Source organism: Natrix helvetica, assembly GCF_964273705.1.
Source record: "Natrix helvetica genome assembly, chromosome: 4".
In the NCBI taxonomy this organism is placed as follows: Eukaryota; Metazoa; Chordata; class Lepidosauria; order Squamata; family Natricidae; genus Natrix; species Natrix helvetica.
In genome coordinates this window covers 87,185,171-87,201,079 of record NC_138550.1, presented here as the reverse complement: position 1 = coordinate 87,201,079, position 15,909 = coordinate 87,185,171, and the positions used below count along the sequence as shown (strand labels likewise).

The 15,909-nt window shown below is 37.9% G+C and overlaps 1 protein-coding gene across 4 annotated transcripts in view; it reads left to right on the top strand.

The window, feature by feature from the left end:
• Nucleotides 1-15,909, top strand: part of CDH10 (cadherin 10) — a 348,546-nt gene that overhangs the window by 289,046 nt on the left and 43,591 nt on the right. For 2 of the 4 annotated variants that reach the window (XM_081951532.1, XM_081951531.1), the window contains exon 3: nucleotides 1,962-2,256. The exons of the other annotated variants lie outside the window; for them this stretch is intronic. In XM_081951532.1, the coding sequence (XP_081807658.1) occupies nucleotides 1,962-2,256 (295 nt within the window). The remainder of the gene's footprint in view (nucleotides 1-1,961; nucleotides 2,257-15,909) is intronic. 4 annotated transcript variants of the gene reach the window in all.

Genomic DNA, 15,909 nt, shown 5'->3' with positions numbered 1-15,909 from the left:
TAAAGACTCAAGACCCTCCATCTGTTCCTTCCATCAGCTTGCCTTTAGTTATCACCAATCCTTCAGCCAAAATTTCTCTCATTTTTCTGTCAAATTTTCTCCCTTTTCTTCTTCTATATTTTGAGGAATGAGATAGAGTTCCAATCCGTTGATCTCCCCTTTCCATGTTCCCCTCTTGCCATTTCCAACCAATGCATATAAATACTGCATACTTGATTTAAAAATATGTGATTTCATATGAATTAGGTGATGACTGTGGAAGGGACACACAGAAGTTTTTGTAACCAACCATCACACTTTCTACAATCTGTAATGGAAGATGGTTTGGTGTTTTTTTTGTTTTTGTCTGTTTGTGTTCATTAAAAAAAAGAAATTTGTAATCCATAAGTATGAAAAAAAGAATGAAAAATAGAAGAAGAAAAATTAACCAATCCAATTTAAAAAGTAGGAAACATTTGCAAAAATTCCATCCGTAAAAATAAAAAAATAAAAAAGATAACACACTAAATTTAATTCTGGCTTAATCTGGCCGCTTGCTCTCTTCTGTCTTCAATTTTAATATAACTTTTGGTTTTTGGGGGTGATGTCTTCTCTAATAATAAAATTTATCTCACCAATTCGACACACTTTCACTCCAGTTTTTCTTCTGTTCTGGAGCTGTCCCAATTTCAGCAGCTTCAATGGCTGCTTCTCTGTCACCGGAAAAAAGAGCTTCTCCTGGATCAATCAGGGACTTTGTGATGTCCCTGAAATCAGCAGGATGTGCCCTTCTCTATCACCGTCTCTATGGGACAGCTTAAGTCCAAAAGGACCATCCAGCAGCAGAGTTATCGACAGCGATCTTGAAGCTCCAAGATCGCATGTTGTGTTGTCGCAATGTCAGCTCCACCTCAATATTTTGACAATTTCTTTTTCCCAAGTCTGAATAAAGCATGAGATACAGAAGAAGTATGCTAAATTACTTGTGCTGTTTTCGCTGTAATTGTGCATGTATATATGTACCGTATGTATGGAGAGGGGGGGCAGAGGGAGAGAGGGGGAGAGAGTATAAATAAAGAACAAAAATGTCTCAGAAATAAAACCATTTATAGAAAATGCAACAGAAGAATACCCTGTGAAAATAAGGTGATATATGCCTAAGCTTAAACTGGGGTTTTCTATGAAACATCTGTTCCTATATGGTTTCTGTGACAACCTCAAAACTAATGTGACACATACCCTTAAACTTTTAAAAAATGTCCATTAGATTAAGTTAGATTAATACTAGTTAGATTTACTTCTTCAGAGCTGTTAGAGATGAATAAATTAAGGTCTCTAATCCTTTCTTAGATCAAAAACGTGCCTTGTCTAAAGTTCTTTTGTTCCATATCTAATACATTTTTAGATTTCAGAAATAATATATTAGGAGATTGAAGTTTACCAACAAATTCTGAGGATCCTCTGTATATATTTTTTTCTTTAACAAATACGAAGCTTTGAGATTTTTTAAAGGGCACCACCAGCTCAAGAAAATATGATATTCTTAATTAATATGTATCTTGTCATGTCCTTTATCTGCTTAGAGAATTTACAACCAACACAGCAGGTTGTGAATGTTTAATAATTCATTTTCAAGAAAGAAAAGGTCAGCATTAACATAAAATTCTTGTAAGATTTGTGACACAAATGTTCTGCTCTGCAGAACAGGTGTTGGTAGAAAAACTAAAATCTGCCACCAAAGCTAAGCTATCAAAATTATTCTCGGTATTAAGAACGTTCTGGTAATGAGAAGTATGCTTTTGCTACTGTTGCTATACTGAAACACAGTATAGTGAATTGGAATAGATTTTGTCAGTTCATATTTTCTACAGCCATGTGGAATTTAATTGATTTAAATTAACTGGATTATTATTATTGCTGTTATTATGTTTACATAGGCCTGTATCTTTAACTTTGCTTACTCTCCCTTTTTTCTACTCTAGCTTCACTCTGACCAGGACAAAGGAGATGGATCACTCAAATACATCTTGTCAGGAGATGGGGCTGGCACTCTTTTTGTTATTGATGAGAGAACAGGAGATATTCATGCCACAAGAAGAATTGACAGAGAAGAGAAAGCTTACTATACCCTGCGTGCCCAGGCCATTAACCGAAGAACACTTCAGCCAGTGGAACCTGAATCAGAGTTTGTCATCAAAATCCATGACATCAATGACAATGAGCCAACATTTCCAGAAGAAGTTTATATAGCAAGTGTTCCTGAAATGTCAGTGGTTGGTAAGTATACCCTTCAGAAATGGCAAAAGCATGAGTTAGTAGATCTTACTGTAAATTTATGTAGTTGGAATATAGGTTGCTTTACATTAATAAGATTGTTTACATTAAGCAGGACTGGCAGGTTCTGCAAAGATTATTTCATATGGAGATCAAATTATATAATTTTCTAAATAACTTGATGAAAGTTTTTTTTTCTCTTTTAATTTTAAGTCAGAAATGAGCTGTCTGGCTTGCATGTTATAATATTTTCCTGTGTGGTGGTGTTCATTTAATGTAAAAAGGAATATCAATAGCTTAAATATTAATTAGATTGTGGCAAAAGCTGGCTGTGGTGATCCCAAATTATCAGTATACTGGGTACCATACCAAAACACCTTGGATGGCATGTAAAAAACTTGTGCATTGACAAAATTTCCTTCTGTGAATTGCAAAGGCGACAATGCTTGGACATTGCTTATTGTGCCAATACATAATGACATCCTGGATTTTTGGAACTCCATGCATATAAGGCCAAAATCAGCTGAAGAACTAACAGTTGTGACTTCACATTGTTGTGAACAAATAATCAATAATCAATAACAACAACAACAACAACAACAACAACAACAACAACAACAACTGGTACACCACTTAGACACAATAGGCATTGACAAATTTCCCATCAGTCAATTGCAGAAGGCGGTTTTGCTTGGAACTGCTTCCATTCTGCGATGATTTCTGTTACACCATCAAACAGATTTGCCTATCTCAGATCCAGAAATCGAAATTCAGCCATTGACAATTACTTCAGGAATTTCTAATACCGATATAGCAGTGGAATTTGGATGAGAAAAATGTGCCTCAGTAGCAATAAAGAATAAAACCACTTGGACTATTAGAATTGAAATGCAGAATGGCCAAACCCTCAGGAGCCATCAGGATGAAGCCTACAAGTATCTTGGCATCTTACAGTTGGATTAAAAAAAAAAAAGCATGGACAAGTTAAAAATGTGATTAGTGGTACATCCAAATAGTGAAAAACATGCTAAAGACAAAATTCAAAATGGTGGAAACACCATCAAATCCATCAATACCTGGACCATATCTCTGATATGCTACACAACTGGAATTATTAAGTGGGCACAAGCAAAACTGGACAAAACAAGAGCACTCATAACTATTCAATATGCATAAACATCCCTGTAGTGATATTTAGATTATATTTGATCTACAAAAATGGAGGCAGAGGCTTACTTCATATCAAACAAACTGTTAAAGAAGAACATGCATTGGCTGATTATTTAAAAGACAGCAAAAGCAAGCATTGATGCAATTAGAAATTGGAAGTTAATAAATGTACAGGAAACAAAAAAGTGAATATCAAATAATGTACTAAAACCCCAAACTGGATCTGACAAGGGAAGAAGCATTATGTGGTTAATTTCTACAAAAGTAGATAAATATAAAACCTGGCTTTAAAAAAAAAAGAGGGGGGGGGGAGAAACTGACTTCTTGGTTCCGGCTGCATGAAAGCAAGCCATTCAAACTAGTGCAATTGAGGACGTTTTTTTTTAAAAAAAAAAAAAAAAAGATCAAATGTTTCAAAGTGTAAATTGTACAAAGCCAGAGAAACACTAAATCATAAACTCAGCTTGTGCATGAAAATTGCACAAACTCATGATAAACAGTGACATAACACAGCTGGCAAACTTAACTTTTCACTGAAACATGTAAAAATGATCACATGTCAATAAAGGAAAATTGATGGGAACGTAGAGTTTAAAAAGTAGTAGAAAACAGGCAGGTTAAAATTGATTGATTTATTATGAAACTTATTTGCCAACCATCTCATATCCAACAACTCTGGGTGTCTGGAAGCATGAAAAATACTATGGAATTCCAAATATAGATTGATAAAGTCTTGGCTCATAACACACCAGATTTGTGGTGTGGTTGAAAAGAGGCAAACATGGATAATTGATGTGGCAATTACATATGCAATGCTAATACATAGAACAGCCTAGGTTCTTAGGAAGAACTTGATAGATATGAAGGCCAATACCAACCAAAGAACTGATAGCTGTGATTGATCTTCTACACCAGAAGAAAGTCAGATTAAAATTTTGGCTCCATGTGATTCTTAAATATTATTATTATCTGTAATCTGGCAGAAACCTTTCTGATTGGCAAGATTAGCAGTATATGCATTTAAAAGATTTTGAGATCCAATAATTTCTGTTAACCTTAAAATAGCTGTTCACAGGGTCCCATCCCGGCCAGCCATATTAGGTTGTTCTGGGCTTAAAATGACTCCACAACTACTTCAAAAGCCGAACAGACCATTTTGAACATAGAATATCCTATCTCAAGTTCAGACCAAATGTTTCAGGCTATAAATAGGCCCTTTTGAACTTAAGATATTTCAAATTTCAAATGTTTTGCATTGTTTAGCCAAGATAATTTTATATTTACTCAGAATTTAGTCCTACTCTTCAACTTTAATTAGAAGGAACACCATCGACCCTAACATTATTTCATTACTTGTCATCAACGTCTTCAATTATCCTCTCATCCTCAAGAAACTCCATTAATTAGCATTCACTCTCATTGAAATCCTTTTATTAAAAGTGATAATGAGTAATTAATTAAACTTTAACCCTATTCTGAAAGTAATTTAGTATTGAGCAATTGAGATTTGCTAGCCCTTGGGTGACCTTGCCTGGGATCAGAAGCTAAGAAGGTTCATTTCTGGTTATGGATGGGAGATTTCCCAAGCTGTGACTTGAAAAGTCACAAAGTATCACCTATAAAGATTGTGGCATATCACTTTTATATTCTTGCCAAGAAAATTGTATTAAGTGACAGAAAGTCAAGTTCAATGTGAAGGAGATTTTGCTTTAATTAAGATTTAATTACTGTTACTATATTACTATTGAACAGAAACTAATTAAACAGGTAGAAGTCACTAAGAGAAATAGCCGACATAAAACATACTGAAAAGCCTTATAAGCTCTGTTTAGTTTCTAAATAGCAGTATTATAAGTTCACACACAGACAATGCTATGAATATGTGTGTCTGTGATGCCGTATATTTCAGAGCTGAAAAATGACAAAAGTATTGAATGTAATACAATGACACAGAATTTTGGGGAGGGGCGGATTTTTGGGGAGTGGTCAAAAAGAAAATTACCTAAGAATAACAATTCCAGACTAAGAAATTGATGTGAAAATAGCTGTGATTATAGAATGATTATAGAATGAATCACACACATACACATATTATTCAGATTAAACCAAATAATAAAACATTGCTTTATAGCTATGCCTCATCATTCAGACAGAAGGTGAAAATGAATCAGGAAAGCTAGCAAACGATAGGGGAAAAGCCTATGAGTAAACTGGCTTCATGCATGATGCAATATATAACTAATAATCTCTTCCTCTGTCAGAAATAATGTAGTAGATGTAGTAGATGTAAATAATGTTATTTCAACCTTTATTATGTGGTCTCCATTCTCCTGTGGCTCAGGAGGAAATGCTTCTAACAATAATTGGTATTTTGTGTTTAGTTATAAAGTTGGACGGTGCTCTGAAATCTAATCTGTTAAATAAGGACTGAAATATTTTCAGCAATATGGTCATATGACTGGCAGGATCTAATCTAGTCTTTAGAAATTCAATTCAAGTCATTAAGGTTTACTTTGAAACAGACATAGGTAAGGGCTGTGAGATAAAGTTATTTATAGCCAGAAGGTAACACATTGTTCTTTCTCTGTTTACAAATGTTGTACTTAATTATATACTAAGTATAAAATAATAAGCTATTCAGCGAAGTTTCATATATATATATATATATATATATATATATATATATATATATATATATATATGTGTGTGTGTGTGTGTGTGTGTGTGTGTGTGTGTGTGTGTGTGTGTGTGTGTTGTATTTGTACTGATAAATAAATAAAGGGAGACTAGTATAGATCTATTTCGAGCTAATTAGCTCTCATCAGCTAGCCATACCCTTACTGGGATTTGAACCTGGGCTGTATTATATCTTAGGCAGGAGTCTTAACCACTAAGCCACAGGCTCTCCTCCTTATCACTTGAGCCAGGGAAATAGGTATGTATTTGTGTTACAACCCCTGGTATGCCTAAATATGGGAGGAAGGTCCCTACTCCCTCTTTCTGTCCTTCGGCTCATCACAGAAGACCATGCAGGCAGAAAACCATATTTTTATTTTTAATGTTGCCTTTTTATATTTGTGTTGTATTTGTACTGATAAATAAATAAAGGGAGACTAGTATAGATCTATTTCGAGCTAATTAGCTTTCATCAGCTAGCCATACCCTTACTGGGATTTGAACCTGGGCTGTATTATATCTTAGGCAGGAGTCTTAGCCACTAAGCCACAGGCTCTCCTCCTTATCAGTTGAGCCAGGGAAATAGGTATGTATTTGTGTTACAACCCCTGGTATGCCTAAATATGGAGTAGTGACCTTCCTCCCATATTTAGGCATACCAGGGGTTGTAACACAAATACAAAAATCCCTGTTCACCCAAGTGCCCATAAAAGAAGCCTTAACAGCCATCCAGAAAAAACACAACCCCCCTAAACACATCCTGGACCTGACCAACCACTGCCTAACCAACACATACTTCATCTATAATGGACAAAGATACAAACAGATAGAAGGAGCACCCATGGGATCACCCCTCTCACCTGTCATTGCAAACTTATACATGGAACATTTTGAAACCAACGCCTTAGACAAATCTGAACACAAACCCAAACTCTGGCTTAGATATGTTGATGACACTTTCGTGATTTGGCTACGCGGAAAAGAAAAACTGGACAACTTCCTCACACATCTCAACAGCCTACACCCCAAAATACAATTCACCATGGAAATAGAAGCAAACAACCAACTTCCCTTTCTGGATGTCCTAATCTACAAAAAACCCAATGGCTCCCTAGGACACACCATCTACCAGAAAAAAACACACACCAACCGCTACTTAAATGCACAATCCCATCACCACCCTGCACAGATCAACTCTGTAGCCAAGACCTTCATCTCCAGAACCAAACGCCTAGCCGACAAAGACCACCTGGAAACTGAATTACACAAACTCACAAATGTATTAATCTCCAATGGATTCCAAAGAAAAACAATCACCAACCTAATCCAAAAGGAGACTCCCCCAAAAAACCAAGACACAGAACAGGACAATGGCATCGCCCTCCTCCCTTACATCAAAGGCACCACAGATAAAATCAGCAAAATTCTCCACAAGCACAATATCAGGACAGCCTTCACCACTGACCAAAAAATAGCCAACATCTTAAGAAATCCCAAAGACAAAATCCAGCTAGAAAACCAAGGAGTCTACAAAATACCATGGAAAATCTGCCCAGCAATATACATAGGACAAACAAACAGAAGGATAAATGCACGCATCACAGAACACAAGAATGCAGTAAGAAAAAAAGAAAAAAACTTCTTCCCCTTTCCAGCACCTTAAAGCTACAGGACATGAAATCAACTTTGAAGGAGCCAGGTTAATCTCCAAAACAGAACACCTCCACAAGAGAATAATCATGGAAGCCATCGAAATAGAGAAACATCCCCACAGCATGAACAAACGTGATGATACCTCCCGCCTACCAAACATCTGGAAACCAGCCCTAGCCAACAAACGAACACCACCCACCACCCAAGCCGTTACAATACAAAACAACAATGCACACACAGCCTGCACCAATCAGCACCAATCTACCAATCATGATATAACCACACAACCAATCATTCCACTTACTGAAACAAAGCCAGCACCCCATCCCTTCCCACCAAGACTTACAGAAAGACGGCAGCTCCGTTCCCATTTTAAGCCCACGCTTGAAGATGGCAGGTGAGATCCTGCCGAAACGTTGCAAAGACAATCTCAACCTTACATGGGAAAAGATCCGAATACAACAAAACCAGCATACCTACACCCGTGAAAATCTACGAAAACATATATATATATATATAGCTATGTACATGTAGACCTTGATTTATGACCACAATGTAAGTTGCTAAGTGAGACATAAATAAATAAATAAAAATATATAAATAACTACGTCTTGCCCCATTTTATGACCTTTCTTGCCACAATTCTTAAATACATCACCACAGTGGTTAAGTTAATAACATGGTTGTTAAATGAATCTGGCTTTCCAATTGACTTTACTTGTCAGGTCGCAAAAGGGAAACACATGATCCTACTGCAACCATCATAAGTATGATTCATTTGCCAAGCATCCAAATTTTGATCATGTGACTGTAGGGATGCTGCAATGGTCATAAATATGAAAAAGAGTCATAAGTTACTTTTTCAGTTCTGTTATAATTTCAACTTCACTAAATGAACTGTTGTAAATCAAGGATTATCTGTAGTATGAAATTGAAGCTGTACAGTTTTACCCATCTTGGCTAAATCAGAAACTATATATATATCTATTGGGACTGAAATCTTAGGGAGATATATTTCCTAGTTCAGTAGATTAAATTACCATACGGTCATTCTTTGAATTAAAATGGTAGAGGGATTCAGATATTCTGTATTTATGAGATGCTGTATTTCTGTGTGTATTACGTATTTCTACTTTTATTATTATTTTTCTATAAACCAGCGGTTCTCAACCTTTTGGGGTTGAACAACCGTTTCACAGGGGTCGCTGAGACCAGTGCAACTCTAAAGTTTAGACTCCACCTCGCGCTCCTTGAAATCCCTGCGGATGGGCTCTGGAATGGCCGTGCAGAGCGTCGCCGTGGCTTCATGCCGTAAAAAATATAGGTGCGCGTGCACACTCCATACAATTAGCCTTGGAGATTCCGTAATGGAGGGAAAGTGTTCCTGCGAGGGAGGAAGTTTAGGAGCTTAGGTCCTGCTCCAGGCTGTAATTGTGTGGGACGTGTGTTTTCCACGCACGTATGTTTTGCATGCTGCTGCCAGGTACTTTTAACTATATCTAAATCCACAACCAGACCTGTCATCAAGAGCCAAGCTCAGGAGCTTGAATTAGCCCCATTCACACAATGAAAACCTGCTTGCTAAAAGTACAATAAACCATGCACAAAGGAAAATAGAGAAAAAAAGCAATGAAAGATAACAATTTAAAAAATGATAGAAGTGGAATTATTATTAGAAATAAAACGTAACAGAGAAAATGATATGTATGAAAATATAAAGTTGGGTTTCCTGAAATGCCACCCTGAGAACCCATCAGAGAAAGTAAATAAGTAAGGGCAACAACGGAAAGGAGGAGAGATGAGGAGGGAAAGGGAGAAAGGGTAAAGCAGATGGAGTAAAGGAGAGGAATCAAGAGTAGGAGAGAGGGTAAGAGGGAGGAGAAGAGAGGAGGAGGGGAGGAAAGAGAGGGGAAGAAGGAGGGAGGAAGGAGGAGGAGGGAAATAAAGAAAGGGTAAAAGCAGAGGAGGTAAGAGAGTGGAATTAAGAGTAGGAGAGAGGGTAAGAGGGAGGAGAAGAGAGGAGGAGGGGAGGAAAGAGGGGAAGAAGAAGGGAGGAAGGAGGAAGGAAAGGAGGAAAGGGTAAAGCAGAGGAAGCAAAGAAGGGGGAGTAAGAGTAGGAGAGAGGGTAAGAAGGAGGAGGAGGGGAGGAAAGAGAGGGGAATATGAAGGGAGGAAGGAGAGGAGGAAAGAAGAAGGCAGAGAAGTGAGGTAGAGAAGATAGAAGGATCAAGGTTGTTGCAAAATAAAATGGGGTGGCAAGAAAGTGATCCAAACTGTATTCTATATATTTGTAAGAAAATAATGATTAATGATTAATGATAATGATATAATTAATGGTAATAATAAGATCGTATATTTGTGAATGAACTTGAAAGAGAAAATTTAAAAAAAACTTTTTTTTGAAAAAAAAATAAAAATTAAAAATAAACATTGCACGACGTTTGCCCAATAAATTAAGGTTAAGCTTACCACCACCACCAAGGTTAAGAGTACTCCTGCAAACAACCCGAAACCAGGTTGAAGATCCATCCAGGTAGGGTAAGCAAGTTTGTGAATGCAGCTGCAGGCAACTTAGTTAAGGAGGCTGTGTGAATAAAGCCATTGTGTGTCCCTGTGTATGTGTGTGTATGATTGTATAGCAGCCGAAGTTGTCTAGCCTCCAGGATGTGACACTTTTCAGGCCCAAAATTTAGGAGCAGACAAGATGTTGGCTGCCTCTATAAAATATATGTGGAGACTCTAGTCTAGAAAAAGTGCAAAGAAGAGCAACCAAGAGGATTAGGGGACTGGAAGCTCAAACATATGAAGAACAGTTGCAGGAACTGGGTATGTCTGGTTGAATGAAAAGAAGGACTTAAGGGTGATATGATAGTAGTTTTCCAATATCAATATCTATATTACGATTCAAAACAGTAGCAAAAGTACAGTTTCAGAGTAGCAACAGAATTTTTTTTATGGTTGGCTCACCACAACATGAGGAACTGTATTAAAGGGTTGCGGCATTAGGAAGATTGAGAACCACTGCTATAAACTTTCTTCAGCTTCTTTCAGTTTGTAAACTTTCACATAATTCTTTTGACTAGAGATACTCATGGTGTAACTTGTTACAGAAGAGAAAGAAAGGAATTTGCCAAATATATCCACAGGGCTTTATTGTAGATTAGTAACTTGAAACTGCTTATTTCCACACCTAAATCCATCACTTACTCCGTGCTTTTAAATATCCTTTGATATCTCTGAAGTGCAAGCTTCCTTCCAAGTTCCTCTAATTCTTTAATCTCAGCTTTGATGATGAATTCTCAAATCTTGCTATTAATCAACTTGTGCTTTATTCCCTGTCCATATTTCAGTTTGAAGTGGAACATCATTTATAATAGAGGTCTGGCTACTTCCTGCCCTGTTTTTTGGAAAAGATGAAGGGAGATGTCTGTGCCTGTGTTTCCTTTTCCTTTTGCACACCAATTAAAGAAAAGATGTATTATTTTCTCACTATTGTCCCCATTTTATTAGATTGCATAAAGGACTAGCAATCATTACCTATTAGAGGCAAACATGTTCAGTCTCTCCTCAAAAAGACATATATTTCTCTCATACTTTATCACTGTCCAGAATGATTTCAAAAGAAGGGGGATAAGATTTTGTTGGTGGGTTAAAAAGAATGGGGGGAAAAGTAAACTGTTCCCACTACAATTATAAAGCTGAGAAGTACTGTACATGAAAGATTATAAGAAAAATATTATTGAATGGATGGATGGATGGATGGATGGATGGATAGATGGACAGATGGATAGATCAATCATAACAATCCAACCCCTTGCTCAAGCAGGAGACCTTATACTCGTGATGGTGAACCAAAGTAGCACGCGGAGCCAAGTTGGCTGGCATGCGCGGCATTGCCCTTTCCTCTTCTGGGTTTCTGGCATGCATGTGTGTGCAATGATCAGCTGTTTTTTGCACGTGTGCAGTGGTGGAAACCAGAAGAGGTGATCTTGCAGTTTCCATTGTGTGCATGCGCGCCAGCCAGCTGATTGCCGTGCACACATGCACGCCAGTAACCAGAAGACAAGCTGGCCTGTGCACATGCGCATACTGGAAACTGGAGGTTCATTTCCAGGACATGCATATCCACTTGGCAGCTTCTCTTCTGGGGCACGTCCCAGACAAGGGTATGTGTGCCCTTCATTGTCCTATACCAGTGGTCGGCAAGCCGCGGCTCGCGAGCCATAAGCGGCTCTTTACACATTTTAATGCGGCTCTTCTGTGTGCCGGATTATTATCCTCCCTAATCATTGTGGATCGAAAAGAAAAAAGGGAAAGGGGCGCTTGTTTTGAAGCGCCCGCTCCCCTCCCTCCTCTCGGGCACTTCAAAACAAGCGCCCCTTTCCCTTTTTTCTTTTCGACCCACAATGATTAGGGAGGATCCTGAAGTCGGGCGGGGACGAGAAGCGAGGAGGCAGAAAAAGAAACGCAGGCTAAGGAGCTTCCCCCCGCCCCCTCCCAGCAAAAATCTAACCGGGAGCCGGGCAGTAGCCAATCATGCGAGGAAAGCGAGGTCTGACCGGGTGGGCAGCGAAACTCCAGGGCTCTCTGTTCTAATTCCCCGTGAAAACTGTTGCCTCTGAAGCGTTTGCTCTACTGTTTGAACCTTTAAGTGTCCCTTTCCCTTTTTTCTTTTCAACCCACAATGATTAGGGAGGATCCTGAAGTCGGGCGGGGACGAGAAGCGAGGAGGCAGAAAAGGATCCTCCCTAATCATTGTGGGTTGAAAAGAAAAAAGGGAAAGGGACGCTTAAAGGTTCAAACAGTAGAGCAAACGCTTCAGAGGCAACAGTTTTCACGGGGAATTAGAACAGAGAGCCCTGGAGTTTTGCTGCCCACCCGGTCAGACCTCGCTTTCCTCGCATGATTGGCTAATTTGCTACTGCCCGGCTCCCCGGTTAGATTTTTGCTGGGGGGGGGGAAGCTCCTTGGCCTCCGTCTCTTTTTCTCCCTCCTCGCTTCTTGGGGCTCCACCAATGGGGGAGCAAGGCCCAGCACCAGGCTTTGGGCTAACACAGGGGTCTGCAAAGTTGGCTGTTTTAAGACTGGTGGACTTCAATTCTCAGAATTCTGGGAATTGAAGTCCACCAGTCTTAAGAGCCAATTTTGCTGATCCCTGGGCTAATATGATTGATGCCCTTGGTGGACTTCAATTCTCAGAATTCTGGGAGTTGAAGTCCACAAGTCTTCAAGCTGTCAGGTTTGAAGACCCCTGGGTTTTTTTTCTAAAGGGTTAGGGGTGCAAGGATCTTGTAACTTGACAGCTTTAAGACTTGCGTGCTTCAAATGCCAGAGTTTATTGAAACTAAAAACAGTGTACCATCCTATGTATTTTCGGTTTTAAAAATGTGGCTCTCAAAATAAATTTCAATCGTGGTTTTGGCGAGATTTGGCTCAGTTGAAAAAAAATGTTGCCCACCACTGTCCTATACCATTTCACACAAGTGACTCTCCAATTTTAGGAGAGCACAAAAACATGAAGAATCATTTGTAAAATGGAACACTGTTCTGGGAAATTGTGTTGGTTCCTTACATAGTTGAATTCACCTCAGATTTAAGGAGAGGTTGTTGCTCACAAGCAAGAAGAACTAGAAAACAAGAAAAACACAAGAAAAAACTATTTCAATTGATCTGATTGGTGAGAGGAGACCCTACCCACAAATAGCTAGCCACATGGAGCATTGTTTCAAGCGACCAGGAATTGCTTGTTCATTCACTCAGAGTAACTGTGACTGGTAACATAACTGAAAATGTGTCAAAGACATGGCATCCTAACATTATATTTGGGGGACAAAAGGTCTGTTGAAAAGATTCATTTTGCTTTTATATAAGAAAAAAAGGTATACATTTTATAGCTTGTTTTTTTTTAAAGTATATTCTAAGGGATTTCACAAGAATTTCACTGTTCATAAGATTCTACAGCACCAGCTGTTTAACTTTCCCTCACTCCCTTGTTACTCCCTAAGTAGTATATATGTCCTAAATATAAATCCGCTGTGTACGAAACAATCAGTGATTATCCCAGAAGTCGTTAGCAGATTAAAAGATCTAGAAGCTCTGTTAAGCCTTAGTTTTCAAAGCCCCCTCCTCAATAACATTTTTTTTCTCCTGCAGCAACAATTTTCATTGTTTGTGTGTACATATGCACATTTACACATATCCCTTTCTGAGTCTGTGGGTTAGAGGTTTTTGTTGTTGTTGTTTTGTCATTTTAATAAGACTAAGACAAATTTCCTAGCTCTGCAGCTGCTACTTTATCCATGGTTGCTACTTCACAATATTCATTTCATTTCTGCCTACTTGTTCTATGGCTTTATGTACCAAACTTTTACAACCTTGGGTTTTTAAGATTTAATAGCTCATCCCTTGAATTACTCCAGCTATGATTTTCTCAGTATTGCTGATTTCTGACATCCTTTCTTGTTGAGCTTTTAGCCTTTAATCTTTTCTGCCTCCTGTCTCAGAAATATCAGGGCAAAATTTGTACACATATGATCTCTTTCTGGGTCCACAGGCAGTCTGCAAAAGTTACCCTACTAACATTTGGAGCCAGCTGCCCTTTGTCTTCAGAAGTAAGGCATGGTATTTTTAGCAGATTTCATTTCCTTTCTCCCTAGGCCTCCTCGTTAATTCCATCATTAGTATGGTGTGCCATCTTTTTCACCGCTAGATCAGTTATACTTTTTAAGAAATAATCCTTCACCTTACCAACATTTGTCCTAGTGGTATTATTGCATAATACTGTTAGTATAGTTTCTTTATCATTCTCTCTCTCTCTCTCTCTCTCTCTCTCTCTCTCTCTCTCTCTCTCTCTCTCTCTCTCTCTCTCTCTCTCTCTGTGTGTGTGTGTGTGTGTGTGTGTACTATAGATATTATTGCATGAAATGTAAATCATCAAAAATGTTTTGGTATGAGAGGAAGGAAATTGAGAGAGAGCATTCCAGAATGGCAAAACTATACATAATCACTTGTATTTTGGCTGTTAAGATAAAGTCATCAACCTGGAAAATATAGAACATGCTACAGCATAGATAGATTAGATGATGATTGATATAGATAGATAGATAGATAGATAGATAGATAGATAGATAGATAGATAGATAGATAGATAGATAGATGATAGATAGATGATAGATAGATAGATGATAGATAGATAGATAGATAGATAGATAGATAGATAGATAGATAGATAGATAGATAATCTTCTATCATCTCAAAAGTGCTTTTTCAAAAAGCCAACTGGACTTTGTTTTTTCCTTGAGGAAGACGTTTTACTTCTCATCCAAGAAGCTTCTTCAGAACTGAAGAAACTTCTTGGATGATAAGCAAAATTTCCTCAAGGGAAAAAAAAACTAAACCAAAGAAGCTTCTTGGATGAGAAGTAAAAACCTGGATGACTGAGAATCTCCATAGACAATCTTTTCTTTTAGTTATAAAAGAATGCTAGTAGAGGTATCTGACATTTAATAATACTTTATTAACATTTTATTCATTTCTTAAATTTATATTTTAACTTTTTCTCCAGAACTTAAGGCAGGAAAAACAATATTCTTCCCCCACAACCATCAACCTTAGAGGTAGTTTGTCCTAAGTGACAGGATAACTTAAAATCATTCATTAAGCTTTTATAACCAAATGTAGACACAAACATGGATCTTCTTGGACCTAACTCATAATATAACCATTGTTTCTGTGGCAGAATGTAGTCTGGCTTCCCAGGAGGAGTGGATTTCAGAGGAATAAGGCAGCACAGTTCAGAGAGGCTTAGTTAGGATGAACAATGAAAATCAGATCCTTCCTAGAAGTTCTAAGAATACATTTTAATGATGCAAGTAGTTTCCTTTAGTTGGGCAAGATTCTATCTATTCTGTCTATAGGTGAGGAACAATAAAGGAAACTGCTTAGAAGTAACTGTGTCTCTTTCTTGGTTTTTGGAGTCTGATATTTTCACACTGGCCACACTAACTCACTAAATCCTGTCCATCTCTACTATAATGTTCTTTGCCATTCCCAGAAGTTAATTTACATTATATATTAAAAAAATAGGCATTTTGGTGGGAGTCAAAGCATTTATTTAACAATGCCACATAATAAAAGATCACATCTGAGCCTCACATG